The sequence below is a fragment of the Lepisosteus oculatus genome, chromosome 27 (assembly GCF_040954835.1).
Source record: "Lepisosteus oculatus isolate fLepOcu1 chromosome 27, fLepOcu1.hap2, whole genome shotgun sequence".
Classification (NCBI taxonomy): Eukaryota; Metazoa; Chordata; class Actinopteri; order Semionotiformes; family Lepisosteidae; genus Lepisosteus; species Lepisosteus oculatus.
Genome location: NC_090722.1, coordinates 762,440 through 780,708, shown reverse-complemented (window position 1 = coordinate 780,708; position 18,269 = coordinate 762,440). Strand labels below are relative to the sequence as shown.

Genomic DNA, 18,269 nt, shown 5'->3' with positions numbered 1-18,269 from the left:
GATTTCTGAAACCATTTCTTTATTTTCTGTTTTCATTTAGATAAGGATCAACTCCATATGCAATACATCTGACAGTAGGAAAGCTGTTCTGAACTTAATAGTGTTTTAATCACAGCACCCATGATATTCAAACCAAATGTTTTACAGAATAAACAAAACCCCTGATCCTTGAAAAGTTTCCTTTGATATGTGAAACTTTTGTTTATTTTTTTTTTAAATATGGCACTATTACACATGCAATACTCAAGGATAGGGTGAGGCTTTTCTGCAGTCCATTGCCTTTTTACCACAGCACCCAAGATGCTCAAACCAGGTGTTTTACACAACAAACAGGATTAATAAGATTCTTGGATAAAAAAAGGTTATTTATACTATAGAAATCATAAATATATTTGTTTTACAGTGACAACAGTTATACTGGCATTTTAACCCCAAATCTCAATGTCTGAGAAGGTGATACTGGAGGAGGAAGATGGTAAGTCTGAGTTTTATTATTATTAAATCAGGTTTCATGATTTGATATATAAAAGCCATGTGGAAATGGTTCTATGCACATACAGATGTGGCCATCCAGAATGCAGTGTCAGACAACATACCACAACACAAGCTGTGACGAACAAGTCTCGCCTCTCTTATTTTTTCAAATAATTTGATGCAGGACTGCACTACTCTGTAAAACTGTCAGATGGTGCAGTGAATCCAGCTTAGTGTGACAACCAAGTACATAAAAAACAAAAAAGAGGCTAGTAATTACTTGAAGGATTTTCAAGAATGACTTACAGTTGCACGCAGAACTGGTACAAGTTTGCAAAGTTTGCACTGTATAAAAAGTTTTTCTTTAAGGAAAGCAAACCTTTGCCACAGCAATTCTGCAATAATTCAGATGAAAATGTTTCAAAATGATTCACAATATGCTGTTTTCAGTGTTTTTCTCTGTAATTTCATGCAAGTTTTCATTTTGCATTTTTTATTCATATTGTTTCATGTCAAAATACTTTGTGTCACGCCCTCTGCAGCTAGAGGGCGCTCCTACTCTTTCCTGTCTCATTTATGGTTATTTGCTGTCCTTCTGGTGTGTCTCTCTCTCTGGGGCTATATATTTTTGGCTCTTTCAGTTGTCTGGGCTCAGCATTGACGTTCGGATGTCCTGAGACCCGCCTACCACCAGGTCGCCCCATGTCTGCTACCTGAGGGCATAGGTTTCTATACGGCACTCCTGAACTCTTTGACTAACGAGCCCAGGGCTTTTTCCCGTCTCGCCGCTACGCATAGGGTCATTTTTGCTCTCCTTCCTCTCCACAGTCAGTTCAGCCAGTTTTTCAGACACCCGTGACACTTTGGGTTTATTTGATTTTACTTGCTCTGCGAGCAATTACAATATTATCAATTGTAAATATGTGTTTATATATATATAAAACACTTTTTCACAGAGTAATGGAAAATGTAATGCTTGCAGATTTTAATGTAGCACATTTAAGCAGAGTGATGCATTGGTGGTTCACCAACCAAGCAGGTTGTTCTTTAACACTACATTACACTACATTGCAGTCCATTGCCCATTACCACTATATGGACAATAAAATAAAAAAAACAAATGTCAAAATTTTTCCAAAACATCTTCTTGTGATATTTTAGCTGCTAAGTTACATAATTCCATATTAATATTACTATTAAGTGGTATTAAATCATTACAACTTTTTTGTTGGTTCTTACTAAGTGGTGTTCTTACTACGTATTCTTAGAAAATTATAAAACATTATTACTTTTTTATGAAGTACAGTATATAAACTTTATAATGTTAGAACACGCACATTAAAACCATAACCCCTGTCACCGAGTTAGACTTTGATGCATAAAATATTTATGACGAAGGTGGAATACTGTTGTGTACTTTTTTATATTTAGCTACCACTACCATGTACTGTGTGTACATAGGCATGTATTACATTATACTACTGTTTTTATTTTAATAAAACTAAAATTGTAATCTAAAATTTACCTTTAGATTTTCTCTATGTGGATGTTAACCTGAAAGAGTTTACATCCATTCACACGCTACAGTATAATGACAAACTGTTTTTTATATATCGAACTGAGCAATCTTGCATTTATAAAATATACCTACTTTTTAGTTTAATATTGTCCCTCAGCATTGACCAGGATTCAAAACCAGGCGTTTTCTGGTGACAGCCAAAATGTTCCACATGCCACGTTCAGGTTTCACTGCTCCACCTGGTGGTTTTACATAGTAGTGCCCCACAACTGAGTATTTTTAAAAAGCTGTGGTACCCTGAACTGCAAAGTACTGCAGTATCCCCCGCACATTCAGAATTGCTGGATATGTAATGTACAAAAACAGTTATGTAATATAATTACTTATATAATCACTTGTAAAACAGTGGTGCTAGTTATCACATATAGATGAAAGCAGTCTGCAAGAACACTGCTAATCAGTATGATACTGTATATATACAGATGCAGCCATTCAAAACAAGCGGGCGATACGGCATTATTTTGCGGTGCGCTTTACGCAGTCTACCGTGAGTTACCGTAAATTCTCCTATAATACCGCAACTAAAATAATAGTATCCGGAATTTCCGCAAGGTGGAGCTAATAAAGCTCAACCTCTCATGTTTGAGCTGTCACCATCAAAGTCTTTAATGAAGATATTACTAATAGTATTAATAATGAATGACCTTGGACAAGCTGTAAACTCAAAGTATTGCCTTTGTCCACATTCTTTTTTTCATTGACCATCTTTGTAAAAGTAACACCACAGCATTTCGCAATCACGCATTTGTTTCCAATCATGCAAAGTACAGTAATTTTTGAGAATCAATTCACCATGCCTTTCACATGCTCATAAAAGAGATTGATTTAGGAACATAAACATATTACTGTATGCAAACTGTACTGTATACAGGATGTATATGTATATTTAATGTCTTTACTGTGCCTGTTTAAGTATTGAATATTTATATGGAATTTTACCACTGAAGGTAAATTTAAAGACGATCTGTCAGAGCGCAATGAAACCTATTACTCGATTCTTATGGACTCCCAGTCCCGCCAGGGATTAAAAAATAACATGGAATCGCATATCTAAAGAAATAACAGTATACAGTAACTATGTTCATGCACAAACAATAGCATGTTACATTATTAATTTGGGGGTCTCCTCTTGCCAGAAAGTGCTAAATTGCATTTTGCCACAACACTCCATACTCAACAACGATAATTCACAAACTGCCAGAACATGTAACTCCACATTCCCAAATAGACCTCATTTCCATAGCCCCGCCCCTTATGCGAAACCAACATCCCTCCCCTGTTCTCTCTCTCCGCTGGCGTTTGTAATAGTTTTTATTTTAACATAAATTTTAGCAAAGTCATGTATTTTAAAAATCTTAAGATTTCTTTATTTAGTGGTTTCATTAGTGACAAAGGCTAAACTTTCTTGGAAAAATGTCTTTTATGTAAACCATGTTTGCTATTTATTCATTTAGGACTAGAATATGTTCATTGTCTTCCAATTAAAGAAGGGTTCCTTTCACCGTAGTTGACATTAGAAGCTTGCCACGCCCAGACCGTTACACCAACGCATTAGCATGTTAAAGCGATTTCATTGAGGAGCCTAGCTTTCTTAACTAGTAAGTACTGTACTTCCTTGGTTTTGGAGCGGGGAGGTGTCTTTCGCTGGAAATCTCGCCCCCCTCTACTTTGAAAATACCTGTGAAACCGGTTTAATTCGTCACAGCCAGCACTCCTGCTGGCCGCCCACATGTTATGCTCTTCGTTAATGTCTAAGACGGAACACATCATTATATCTCATTTTGTATTTCTTAAAAAAAAATCGTTTGCCCAGCCTAACAGTATTGTTGTTATTGTTTTTATCCTGTAAAGCGCTTTGAGGAGACAGCTTTAAAGGCGCCATATACAATAAAGTTAATTATTATTACTTTTGTTAATTTGCTGGACAGAGAGGTGAACATTGTTACGCAGAAGACAAAGGTAGCGATTTATGTTGCATTGTGCATTGTGCTGCTGTAATACAGTTTTAAATAATTAAAAGTCTAAACAGTATCAGCTTTATTTATGGGTTTTAAAAAAAGGCGATTTAAATGCGATTTAAATCAATATAAATGTTTATATTGTAACGCCTAGGTGACTATTCATTGTTATTAAAATGACTAAAATTCGATCATGTTGTGATATTTAGAAATATAAATTTGTTTGGTGCGAGTGAGGTTTTTGTAATCTCTGACCCAGGGAAACGTTTTATTTTTTCAAAGAAATGTTTGTTAAAAAAAAAAGTCATGGCTCCAGCAGGATTCAAACACAGAGTGTGTGACGTGGGAGTCAGGAACCTAACCCATAGCGCCACCAGCAAGGTCACATGGAAATTGCTGAAAAAGCACTACAGAAACATTCATATCAACAGACAATGTACAGCCTGTACTATTCTTGTGTTGCGGTACATGAATATAATCATATCGTTATTAATTTCTTTAGATACGCGATTCCATATTATATTCCCTTTTAATCAAATTCTAAAAGTATGCTTGTTGACTCCAGTATCACGTTAGTTAAAGACTTCGAAGCTTAAAATGTTTAGGGAGAAATGGAATACTGGTGTGTATTTTTTCTTTAAAGTACCGAGACCAGCCATATACTGTATGTTTATGTTCCAAAATTAATATAGTTTATGGCCTTCACACGCGTTACAGTATGCTCCTATTCTTTTTATGCTCAGGTACTAAGATTTCCCTTCAGCGGTAAAATTCCATATAAATATTCAATACTAAAACGGGCACAGTAAAGACATTTACTGTAAATCTTTCTACGACCGACCAACGGACCATGAGTGCCCCTATCGGTCAACCAATCACATACCGCGGTATTTTGCGTCATCGCGCATCATGATGTGTCTCCTCTATAACTCTTCAGTTTACAGAGAAATTCCGCCAGAGCCTCGCGTTTTTTTATCACCTCTTTTTACAATGTAAAAAGAACATTCCAATGTTAATGCGACACGGAAAATATTATTAATAATGTAGTGCTTTCAGGCTCATGCCTTATCCCATTGGGGGATCAAACCCAGGCCTCTGGTATCACTTTACAAGGAACCAGACAGTTGAGGTACAGTGAGATCTGTCCAACGGATCAGGTCCCTGCTATCACATGAAAGGCAGTTACATCACTGCGCTGGCAAGCTGGCTCGCACAATACCTGTAATATTGTAATATAATGTCGGCCATACAGCATACACGTTACTGAAGCTGAAAGTTTAGCCTTTGTCACTAATGAAACCACTAAATCATTGTTGCCAAAGTAAATACAAATAATAAAATTAACAAGAAACAAAACAAAAAATAAAAATAAAATAAAATCTGCAGACATATTACAGACATTTACAACAAAGACATATCATGAAATATTTACATATACTGTAAACATATTGAGCATTAGTGGGAGACAGATTCACTGTTCCTCAGGCTGTGACAGGAGATCACATACTGGGCTGCCAGTTCAACTGAGTTCCCGCCTCCCTCTCCCAGTAGGATTGGGACCCATTGTGATTCTGGCAGGTGTGGGAACTCTGGGATTAGATTTCTGAAATTAGGGAAGAATGTTTCTCTAATCCCAGAGTAGTAGGAAGTGCACCTCTGTCTCTATTTCTCCCCACTGGCAGTGGGAGATCACCCTGTCCTCTCTGGGCAGGTCTGCCTGTGTCGCCCAGTTTCTATGGCCAGGCTGTGGTCACTGAGCCTGTACTTCATCAGGATCTGTTTCTTTTTGTTGTTTCTTATCTTGGTCAAATATTCGGCTAGTGTGTGTTGTCTGTTTAGGGTTCTGTAGCATTCCAGTTTATGTTGTGTTTGTGTGTGTGTGTCCCAGTATGTGAGATATTGCTGTTTGATCTGTGCTGTGATGTGCTTGAGTCTGACTTGTGGTGCTCTAGCAGTGCTGTCCTGAAGCTGGTTAGTGTCAGTGTTGCTCAGGCCAGTGAGCCTCAGGACCAGCTGGCTCAGGGGGCTCTGTTTTGGGCTCAGCTCTTGGCTCAGCAGGGCTTTGTGGTGGAAGGAATTTTGGTAGCTGTTTTTTAGTTGTAGCTAATACTTAAATAATCTTTTCTGTATGTTTATCAATAGTGGGTACATCTCTCTCTCTGCTGGCGCTCGGGCATGGGGGTTGTGCTGGCTGTGCCGAAAAATAAAAGTGCAGCTTTTCAGTCAACAAATTTCTGAATCACTGAGCTAGTCCTTGTCGAACCCAAAAATACTACAATATATATTTCTAAATATCACCGGGTTGTTGCGGGTTGTTCGCACTATTTCTCGCATTGTGAACGTATGTACACAGTGGTCCCACAGGGTGTAGGGCGCAAACCCAAGTGAGCCCGAAAGCGCTACATTATTAAAAATATCTTCTGTGTCGCATTGACATTGGAATGTTCTTTTTTAAAGTGTAAAAAGAGGCGATGCACAATGTGTCTCCTCTTTAACTCTTTATTTACAGAGAAATTCTGCCAGAACCTCACAACATTGTCCAATAATACTTTTCTTGTGTCTAATTTTTAGCTAAGCAGGATTTGAGCTACAGGCCATAAAAAACCAGGATTAACTTTTTTCTGTCTCTTTCTCACCTGCTGCGATTCGGGTGTTAAACGTGTTTACAAAGAAAGTGGAATACAGTAATGATACTAGCTATATAAATAGATATATTTAGATCCTTAAATTAATATTGTTATTAATTTCTCTAGATACATGATTTCATATTATATCCCCTAATAATTAAATTATTAAAATAATTTTAAAAGTATGAGTTTCTTTTACTGTGATAATGAGCACAAGTATTCATGGCAAATGGTAATCACTTAACTTTGAACGTTTTGTGATATTTAGAAATATCAACAAATTCAATATAGTGTTGATAATATTTATTATCAGTAATAATGACAGTAGTAGCAGCTTGAAATTATTCGTTGTTATTAATAAATGAATCAGCTATGAACATGTTGTGATATTTAGAAATTAAAAAAATGTCAATATAGTTTCCATAATATTTGCTATTTTAGTTTTTTAAAGAAATGTTTATTTGTTAAAAGCAAACTCATGGCAACAGCTGGGCTTGAACTGCCACCCCCAGGCATATAAGGCACAGACATAATCACATGGAGAGGAGTGAAACTGAAACAGAAATATCCAAAGAAAGTGTACTACTGTGATAATTTGAGCTACAGTACATTAATATAATTATACCGTTATTAATTTATTTAGATATGCGATTCCATATTATATTCCCTATTAATCAAATTCTAAAAGCATGTTTTTGTTCACTGCAATAACGAGCGTATTCGCAGAAAAGGTTAAAACATTATAGATTTTTACAAAGTATGTGAACTTAATATCATCAGAAGAAGCACGTAAAAATGTTTCCAAAATAAACACATGTAAGACTATGATGCTTAAATGTTTAGGAAGAAAGTGGAATACTTTATACTACCAATGCCAGCCATATACAGTTTACATAATATGTTTATGTTCCTAAATTAATATAGTTTATGAGCATGTGAAAGGCATGGTGAATCGGAGATTCTCAAAACTTACTTTGTATGATTGGAAACGAATATGTGATTGGATCAATGAAATGCTGTGGTGTTATTTTTTAAAAATAAAGTATTTTTATTTACAAAGACGGTTATAAAGAAAGTGGACCACTGTAATACTTTGAGTTTACAGCCTGTCCAAGGTCATTCATTATTAATACTATTAGTAATATCTTTCGTAAAGACTTTGATGCATAAAATATTTCTGCATAAATATATTTATGATAAAGGTGGTAGGTTGTGTACTTTTGTCTAGTTGAGCAATCTTGCTTTTATAAAATATACCGACTTTTTTATGTTTAATGATTAACATGCTGTAATACACAGTTTAAAATTATTAAAAGTCTAAAGAGTATACAACTTAAATTCTTAATTGGACAAAGACTGTTCTTAAGCAGTGACCAGGATTTGAAACCAGGCATTTTCTGGTGACAGCTCAAATGCTGTATATGAAAGGTTAAGCTTTTTTAGCTCCACCTGGCAGTTTTTCAAGATGCTATTATCATAAACTTGGTATGTTACGGTATGATGCGATATGGCGCGTTATAACGCGTTGGGACATGATACGCCCACTGTGTTTTACTGCAGCCTACCTCGCTCGTTTTGAATGGCTGCATCTGTATACGTTGCCTTCCAAAATTATTTACCCCCCTTCTTATAATGTCCCATTTTGCTGTATTACAAAATGAGGTATACAATTTTTAAAATGAATATAAAATGAACATTTTACAGTGGAGGAGTTTATTAGATTATTTTTAGTTTAACAAATTAATTTAATTTAATTTAACAAACATGGGAAACGATTGGAGTGGGTGAATAGTTTTGCCAAGAAATCTAAATACACAATGCTAACTTCAAAGCCTGGTTTAATGGAATACCTTCTAACCAAAATATTTGTTATATTTGTCCCTTTTTCTCTTCTTTTCTCTTCACTGCAGTTGTTCACTATGTGGACAGTCATAGGGCTTCCCTCATTCAGAAGGTATGCGAAGTTGAGCCCATTGCAGACATTCTGCTTACACAGAAAATAATTAATCAGGAGACATATGCAAACCTCTGTGCTTCCAATACCAACCAGAAAAAAATGAGAGTGCTTTATTCTGCTCTGGAAAGCGGCCCGAGAGCAAAAATGGCATTTTACAAGGCCCTACAAAAGTACAATTATGTTGGCCATCCACCAGGTAAGACATTTTTTTTGTTTGAAAATTCTCCTTTTCCTGACTTTATAATCATATTGAAAAAATGTTCAGTCTAAGTTTTAATGTAAAAAACTACTTTACTTCATATGTATACATAGTGTTTTATTTCCTTTACCTTATGTTTGTAGATAAATACCACAACAAAACACTGTACCAAGCAAAATAAGTTAAGAGCCTTCCATTTAATTTACTGCAGCTGTTATGGCATTTTAACTCGTTTTCATCCCCACACTTATTTTAAGAAATAACAGCCCAGCATAACACCTACAAAACTGAACGTTTTACAATACACTGGAGTTAAAGCATATTTGCTGCAAAATACATATTTTCTGTAGCCTATGTGTTCCTTAATTCTTGCAAAAGCAATATTTCTTAATGAAAATAAGGGGATGAAGTAATCTTTGGTAATATGATATTTGCTAATCTTTCAGCATCTCTGATCATTACCATCTGATGCTTTGATTCCCAGAGGATGTTTGTTACTTTTGTCTTTCTGCCACCCCAAGTACTGCTTCATGTTTTCTCTGGTAGGACATAGGTATATATCCTATAGTTCAATCTAACCCTTTATCTCCTGCACTACCTCAATTACCCCATGGTAGAGGACAGACCATGAGGTTACTGCTAAAGTTACTAAGGAGGCTGTTCAAATGTGAATTTAAATAATTACTGACCTTCTTTCACATTTCACATATCCCATTTGTGCTGGTGATGGTATTACCAATGAGACTAGTTTCTATAATCCTTTACAGAGTCTACCAGCCTCTTTGCTATTCCTTTTCCTACAAATGCAGCAGTCTAGAATGTGTCAGATATCATGCATCATACCTCAGTAAATGCCACAGCAAGACAAGCAGCAGCATGTTACAGCATTTTTATTTTTTCAAATAATCCGATGCAGGACAGATTAAGCAACTAGTGTAGGCGAGGTAAACCCTGGATGGGACGCCAGTCCATTGCAGGACACACAGTATAAAATATCCAGATGTAGCAATTCAAAATGCGTGGTAAAACCCTGTACCCAGGCAAATAATCTGCGACGTACTGCGGTACATGATTGGCTAGACAAAAAGACCGGCAGGTGGCACTTGTGGTGCATTAGGTGTTAGTGAAATGATTGCTTCTCTTTACTGTGCAGATTTAAATCCACTTAATATGGAATATTAATATGGAATTTTACAACTAAAGGGAAATTTTGATAGCTGAGCATAAAAATAAGAGGAGCATATAATCTTTGAAGGTCATAAACGATATTAATTTAGCAATATAAATATATTATACATACTGTATATTGCTGGTAGTGGTAGTTGAAATAAAAAATACACTACAGTGTTCCACTTTCTTCATAAACATTTTAAGCGTCAAAGTCTTTCACTGGTTACTTACTGTTGTGGTTATTTTGGAAAAAAAATTACGTGCTCCTTCTGACTATATTAAGTTTATAAAAGTTAAAAAGTTATAATGTTTTAACTTTTTTATGAATACTTGCCCTTGTTATTGCAGTAAAATGTATACTTTTCAGAATCCGCTTAATAGGGAATATAATATGGAATCGCGTATCCAAAGAAATTAATAACGATATTTAAGCATCTATATATATTTATATAGCTTAAAGTATTATCATATTCCACTTTCTTTGTAAACTTCTGCATCAACTTCTTTGACTCATTCCCTCATGATTATCTTGGAAACATTTCAAACTGTTTCAGCATTTTTTTCCAAATGACCGTTTGATATAGTGGATTAGGCGCTTGCTCAACTGGAAGGTCAAATCCCAGTCAAGGCATGTGTTTTTCTTGCAAAAAAAAAAACTATTTAAAAACAATAAAGTAGTGAAAATGATGTACATTAAATGTTATTTTATTTTTGTATATCGCAATGTTCAATAAATAAATTGAAAACAGTTAAATAAAAAAAACAGTTTTAATTTAGGTAACAATAACAGGTTTAATTCAATTCAATTCAAAATACTGCATCCCAATGGGGCAATTCAAGACAAGCCTTTACAACAAGTCTTAAAACGAAATACCATATATTACAATTACAATCGAGAATAACAAAGCGATATTAAAAACACCACTGCAACAGAACTATAATAACATAACTGATCAGTATTAAAAATATTAAATTATTAATAACAATTTCAAACTGTTTGTATTTGTCACTGTATTCACAACTTTTTATTTCTTATACTCCTGTTTTTGAGACGGGGTGCTTTAGATATCAACAACTCCACCAACAAATGATACAGAGCCTTCAAACCACAGGCATTTTAAAGATTGCGATTTGTGAAAATTGTAACGTTTTTTTTTAAACAATATCTAGTACCTGGTTGCAGTTTTAGAAACCTTTGATTGAATAAAGCAGATCACAGATGTAAAATTAATTAGCATTATGCTACATTTTTATGCAGCAGTAGAAGTGTTCTGAAGTCTCTCAAAAACATAAATGTAACAATATTGTATGACACAATGGACAACTGATTCTTTTAATTTTAATGAAAATCAAGAATAAGAAACAATAGCGTGTCAATACCTAAATTAGACATTGCATTTAAAATCAATGAAAAAAACAGGTTTAGATAGTTATTTATGGGTTTATATAGTTATTAACACTTTTTATGCACAAAAATGGGTGATTTTTCTTCCAAGTGATCAGCTTAGAATCTTTGTGTAAGCTGTAAGTTTTTTTACTTATTAAACATTTTAAAAACTTTGATTTTGTAAACACAACACGCATATAGTACAGACAAAATTCCTTCTCCACTCTTCTTGTGGTGTGAAGCAAACAGCAGGTCACTGAGGAAACAGCACACCACCCACTGAGCTCCATCAGAGAAGAGGCAGCACATAAACACCATTCTGCAGCTTGGAATGCTAATGGCACTGGGCGTGTCTGCCTTTAAAATGTAATAATGGACCGTAAATCATTTCTTTTAACTTGAAGTCTTTTAAAGATTATTTAACATAACTTTCTCACCAGTTAGTGTTATAATTGAAATCATCATTAAATAAAGCAGATGCTTATTGTACTTCCTAATGACATCATACACTGTTTCTAACACTCCCCCCCATGCTCTGTAAATTTCTGCAACTGGCAATCAATTGATCACCCAAGGTTTGCAAATTCTGTTCTGTCCTCCTTATCTTGTTTCTCTTCCTCTGACCCTCTAGAGGACAAAATATAGTTACTTAAAAGTGCTCTACCCTTAACACCCTTGCTCCTTTAAAAACTTGAACCATTTCCTTCTCTCGCCCTGCTCCCTGGTACAACAACCATCTGTGATCCATGAAGGCAGCCTCTTGCAAACTTGAGCATAGGTGGCGTCTTTCTGGCCTAAATGTACATTATCAGGATTGGAGAGATTACTTGTCTGAATATACGGTTACTATAGAGCCTGCTAGATCCGCCTACTTCTCTTCACATTGAAAATCACCAAAGCAACCCCAGACATCTTTTCTCCACCATCTACAGACTGCTCAAGCAAAACTTCCCCAACCATATTACCTGCCTCACCGCAACTTTGCAACACATTCTTAGATTTCTTTAGTTCTAGGATTGACAACATCCAGCATCACATTCTCTCCACTACACATATCATTTCCATACCTCCTCCCTCCTCATCCAACTTCTCTGGTTCCTTTCTCTCCAGCGTCTCTCTTCTTGACTCAGCATCCCTCAATAAACTAGTTACACGCATGAAACCCACCACATCTATTTTAGATCCCATTCCCACCACTTTATTTCAGTCCTGTTTTTCTTCTCTATTCTCTCCCATTGTCCTCAATATTATACATGAAACCATGAGCACTGGCATTGTACCAACGGTCCTTAAAACTGCTGCCATTACCCCCGTGTCAAAAAAGCCTAACATGGCTCTCGACAACCTTAACAATTTCTGCCCCATCTCCGACTTACCTTTTCTTGCAAAAAATCTAGAACGTGCTGTCACACTTCAGTTACATAACCACCTCATGACAATCAACCTTTTCGAACCTCTCCAATCTGGCTTCCGTCAACTTCACAGCACAGGAACCGCCCTGGTCAAAGTCACAAACGATCTTCTAATAGCTTCTGATTCTGATTCTCTCCATACTCATCCTTCTTGATCTCAGTGCTGCCTTTAACACTGTTGACCATGACATCTTATTTTCTTGTCTTGAGACTGTGTTTGGAGTCTCTGACACTGCTCTCAAATGGTTCAAATCTTACCTCACTGATCGCTGTCACTTTGTCTCTCTTAATGGGTATAGGTCTGAGATTGGTCTTGTTAAGTCTGGTGTTCCTCAGGGCTCAATACTGGGCCCCTTGCTCTTCAGCATTTACATGTTTCCATTTGGTCAGCTTTTAAGATCACATGGCCTCAGCTTTCATTTCTATGCTGACGATACTCAAATATACATCCATACCAAACACTGATGTGGCTGTCTCTATTCTATCTAATTGCATCTCTGACATAAAAATTTGGATGACTCAAAATTTCCTTCATCTTAACTGTGACAAGACTGAAGTCATGCTTATTGGCACCCCCCATCAACTTCGTAAAGCCAGTCCTGTAGCCCTATCTGTAGATGGTTCTGTACTTGAGCTTCAATCTAAATTGAAAAACCTTGGGGTTATACAGTATTTGATTCTGGCTTAACATTCAACTCACATGTGCAGCATATTGTCAAAACATCTTTTTTTCACCTCAGAAATATCGCTAGACTATGCCCTATGCTATCACTTTCTGTGGCTGAAAAGCTGATCAACACATTTGTGTTCTCTCCAATTGACTACTGTAATGCTCTACTCAATGGGGTATCTAAATCTACTTTGAACAAACTGCAGTATCTCCAAAATCCAACAGCAAGAATCCTGACCAGGTCTAGTGCAAATGATCACATTACTCCTATCCTGGAGTCCTTGTACTGGCTTCCGGTCAAATTCCATGTAGACTTTAAAATCCTCATGCTCACCTATAAGGCTCCGCATGGCTTGGCACCTCAGTAACTGTCTGAACTATCATCACCCTACTCCCTACCTCGCAAGCTTCGCTCTTCTAATTCTGCTCTCCTTACTGTCCCCCAAGCCCATCTACATTGTATGGGTGACAGGGCATTCTCCTGTTATGCCCCCAAGCCCTGGAACTCTCTCCCCAAGGATATCAGAGAATCACCTTCTCTAAACTCCTTCAAATCCAGACTCAAAACCCTCTTCGTTAGAAAATCCTTTACTTAACTGGTTCCATTCTTCACTCCTCTGCTTTTCTTAGTACCACCATTCACGGTCTCCTCTGTATATTGTAAATTGTTTTATCTTGTGTATTCTTTTTATTTATTGTTGTTGTCATTCTGTAAAGCACTTTGAGAAGCCACCTTTAAAGGCACTATATAAAATAACGTTTATTATTATTATTATTATTATTATTATTATTATTATTATTATTATTATTATTATTATTATTATTATTACATGTGGAAACATTATACATTTTAATAGTTTTTAGTTTTTTATCCATTTTAGAAAAGTTTAATCTATACAAATACCACATACTCTTCTTAATTGTATTTCTGAATGTTATGTCACACTTAGTTCAATATTTTATGTACATCTAAATAAGAAAGTCAGGTGTTAGCATAAACTATTAGTAATCAATAAAATGTAAAATTTGCACTGTAAATATAAAAAAATTGCACATAAATTTTTGCACTTCTTCCAGATGTTGTAAAAACATTAACATTTACAAGACTTTGTTCATATATACATTAAATCTGACTTTCAGAAAATAAGTAAAATACAAACTTATAAAGTACAAAAATGAAGGTGTTGTAACAGACAAATAAGTTCTGGATCCCGAGATGAAGTTTAAACAACTGAGTGTTATTGCATGCAAAGAACAATAAGACCGAAGTATTGTTTGAAATACAGGTACCAAACTTCCAGTTTATATAGCACATTTTGGCTGCTTCTGACATAGTTGTTACCATGGTAATGGGGAGAGGTCACGGTGTTCGGACAGTTCCCAGACTTTGATCACTCTTAATGGTTGGTTTTAGGTTTCCTTAGTTTGGGAGGGGGGGTTTCTAGCTGGCATCTCGAATTCTTATCAGTAATTCCTGCCGTAACTCAAAGCCTGGAATGTCTTTTGTCACAAGAAGTCTTTGTGCAGAAAGGAATTAGTTAACCCCTTCTTCACATCTTATATGTTTCTTCAAAGGTAAAATATAATTTATAATTAAGCCAGGATTCACTTTTTTCTGTCTGTGTTTCTTCCTACTCTCTCTCACCTGCTCCAATTTGGACACAGAATGATTAAAATTTGGGGACAAGTCAGGTAGCCAGAGGAAAGGAGGAGGGGGGAGGCGTCTTCTCACCTCTATGACTAAAATGCCAAAGACTAAAATGAAACATTTTGGTGCCGGCTTTTCTGCTTTAAAGGTACCCTCCTCGTGGAAGAATTTTCATCTCGAACGTTTGCCCACCAACTAACACGGAGACACAAACAGAATAACAATACAAAATGTATTTGTAAGAATAGCAATTACAAACAAGTGTACTTGCAAGATTATAGTAATACACTGTTATACAGTGTATTAAAACTAACACTCTATGGGCACTAAACTGTGAGTAACACTGCCTACTAAACCCCTTTCCCAAAAACTTAACGGGGGCAACGTCATGTAGCTGATTCACAGCTGGATACAATTTTATTGAGTTAATCTCACAGTGCTCCCCAGTGATCATTCAATGTTCACACTCCCAGTTAAATAAAAAAAACATGTTTTCAGGTGTGAAATATCTGCTGTAATTGCTCTCACAATAAAATACTATGCAAACTGTATTCATATTTCTGATAATTGTACATATCAAATATTAATATTAATGTGAATAATAATATAATAACAAATCAACCTCCAGACCATCTCCAAGATGTTCTGAAAGAGCTTGAAAAGGATTGCTCGGTGCCAGCCAGCACATTGTCATTTCGCACCAGGGAGAAGCGAAAATGCTGGTGTGCTGGTGGTCATTTATTTCACTCTCCATCACTCTTCCCTAACACCCCACCCAGGACAGACAAAGGTGATAAAAACTCATTCAACACAAACTCTGCTTAACAGAACCGCTTGTAAGAGCAAGGTGACTTTCTGCTCAATTAAATAAAGTTATAGTACAGACAGATTTTAAATTCTTCAACCAAAATTAGCTGTTTGTCAAAATCATCTACTTTGCAAGCAGTACACGACTTCTCAAAATGTACCTTTTGTTTCTTGTGCAAACTCTACAGAGGATTATTTTTTATAATTCTGAAACTTGTAAGATATGCCTCAGGGACTCATTAATAATATTGTAGCGAACATGGTTCACGCAGGAAAATCAAAATACCGGCACCCCCTTTGGTTACTGGCAATTGTAAAAATAACCCTTCTTCCCTCCTTTGTTTAACTTAAAGAATTCTGCAAAGAAATCCTAATCATGAATTAATCACGAAACCATCACTTATAATAACTCATCCAGATACACATGCTCACACAGGAGCCAACAACAACCTACTGTATAATGGACGATTTTTATGTATTCGGCTATGTAAGAAACAAACCGAAAGTAATTCTCTGATCGGGTTACACGATTCCATATTAATATTACTATCAAGTGGTATTAAAGTACAGCTTACAATAACACCAAGTGGTGTTCTTTCTACAAATTCTTAGAAAAGGCTAAAATGTTATAACATTTTATGAAGTACAGAATATAAGGTTTATAATGTTAGAACAAGCACATGAAAACCACAACCCACTGTAAGTCACCCAGTTAAAGACTTTGATGCGTAAAATATTTATGCATAATTAAAATATTTATGAATTTAAGAAGGTGGAAGGTTGTGTACTTTTGTCCAACTGAGCAATCTTGCTTTTATAAAATATACCTACTTTTTAATGAGTTAAATGTTAAACATGCTGTAATGCACAGTTTAAAATGATTAAAAGTCTAAACATTATACAACATAAATTCTGTAATTGGAACAAGACTGTCCCCCAGCATTGACCAGGATTTGAAGCCTGGAGGTTTCTACTGACAGCCCAAATGCTGCACATGAGCTGTTAAGCTTTCCCATCTGTTAGTGTTATCAATCGGTGAGTGCAGAAAAGCACTAACGAGTTAATACATACTTAATTTTGATTAAAATAAGATTTACTGTACTAATAATGTTATACAAATGCCACTGGTGATGAAATGCCTGGAGAAGCTGGTGTTGTCACACATCAACTCCTCCATCACAGAGTCCCTGGACCCCTTGCAGTTCACCTACCAGAACAACAGATCAGTGGATGATGCTGTCTCCCTGGCTTTGCATACAGCCTTGGAACACCTGGACACTAAGAACTCGTATGTGAGAATGCTGTTTGTGGACTACAGTTCAGCATTCAATTCCATCATACCCAGTCAACTGGTGACAAAGCTCAGGGGATTAGGTCTGTGCAACTCTGTCTGCAACTGGCTGCTGGACTTTCTCATCGAGAGACCACAGGTGGTGCCGATAGGCAATAAAACATCAACACCACTCACCCTGAGCACTGGAACCCCAAAAGGCTGCTGTCTGAGTCCAAGGTTGTACTCCCTATTTACTCACGATTGCACAGCAAGACACAGCAACAACCGCATCATTAAGTTTGCCGATGACACCACTATAATAGGACTGATCAGTGATGATGACGAGTCCACTTACAGGGATGAGGTTGTACAGCTGCTTAGGTGGTGTCATAGCAATAACCTGGACTTGAACATAAAGAAAATGAAAGAGCTAATAGTGGACTTTCAGAGACACAGGCCATACACTCACAGCCCACTCAGTATTGATGGAACAGAAGTGGAAACAGTCACCAGCTTTAGGTTTTTGGGAATTCACATCTCTAAAGATCTAACCTGGACTGTGAACACTGACTCTATCATGAAGAAGGCTCAGCAGCGCCTTTATTTCTTGAGGTGCCTCAAGCGATGGGGGATGCCAATACATGTGTTGGTGAACTTCTACCGCTGCACCATCGAGAGCGTCCTCGCCAACAGGATCACCGTGTGGTATGGCAACACCTCTTCGCGAGAAAGAAAGGCACTGCAGAGAATGGTCAATATGGCACAGAAGATCATCGGCTGCGGTCTCACCGAGATTAAACAGTTCTTGAGGACCGCTGCCGTGGTAGAATTCTGGCCATCACAGAGGACAGTCACCACCCCGGGCATGAGCTCTTCACCCCACTGCCCTCAGGCAAGAGATATAAGAGCATACGGACACTTACCACTAGATTCTTCAATAGCTTCTATCCACAAGCAGTGAGACTGGCGAACACATTTAGCCATCCCCCTCGGACCACACCTACACCATCACCATCTACCTCTTTATGATTTCTTATCTATTGCACATCTCCAGTCATTGTTTACACGTCTGTATTGTTTACATTCAAACTGTCTACATGTTTACTTG

At 36.6% G+C, this 18,269-nt stretch overlaps 1 protein-coding gene across 1 annotated transcript in view; it reads left to right on the top strand.

Moving 5' to 3' along the window:
- Positions 1-399: 399 nt before the first annotated feature.
- LOC102684101 (NACHT, LRR and PYD domains-containing protein 3-like) overlaps positions 400-18,269 on the top strand; it is a 78,614-nt gene continuing 60,744 nt past the window's right edge. The window contains exons 1-2 of the mRNA XM_069184696.1: positions 400-475; positions 8,549-8,791. Of these exons, the coding sequence (XP_069040797.1) occupies positions 442-475; positions 8,549-8,791 (277 nt within the window). The 5' untranslated portion in view covers positions 400-441. The remainder of the gene's footprint in view (positions 476-8,548; positions 8,792-18,269) is intronic.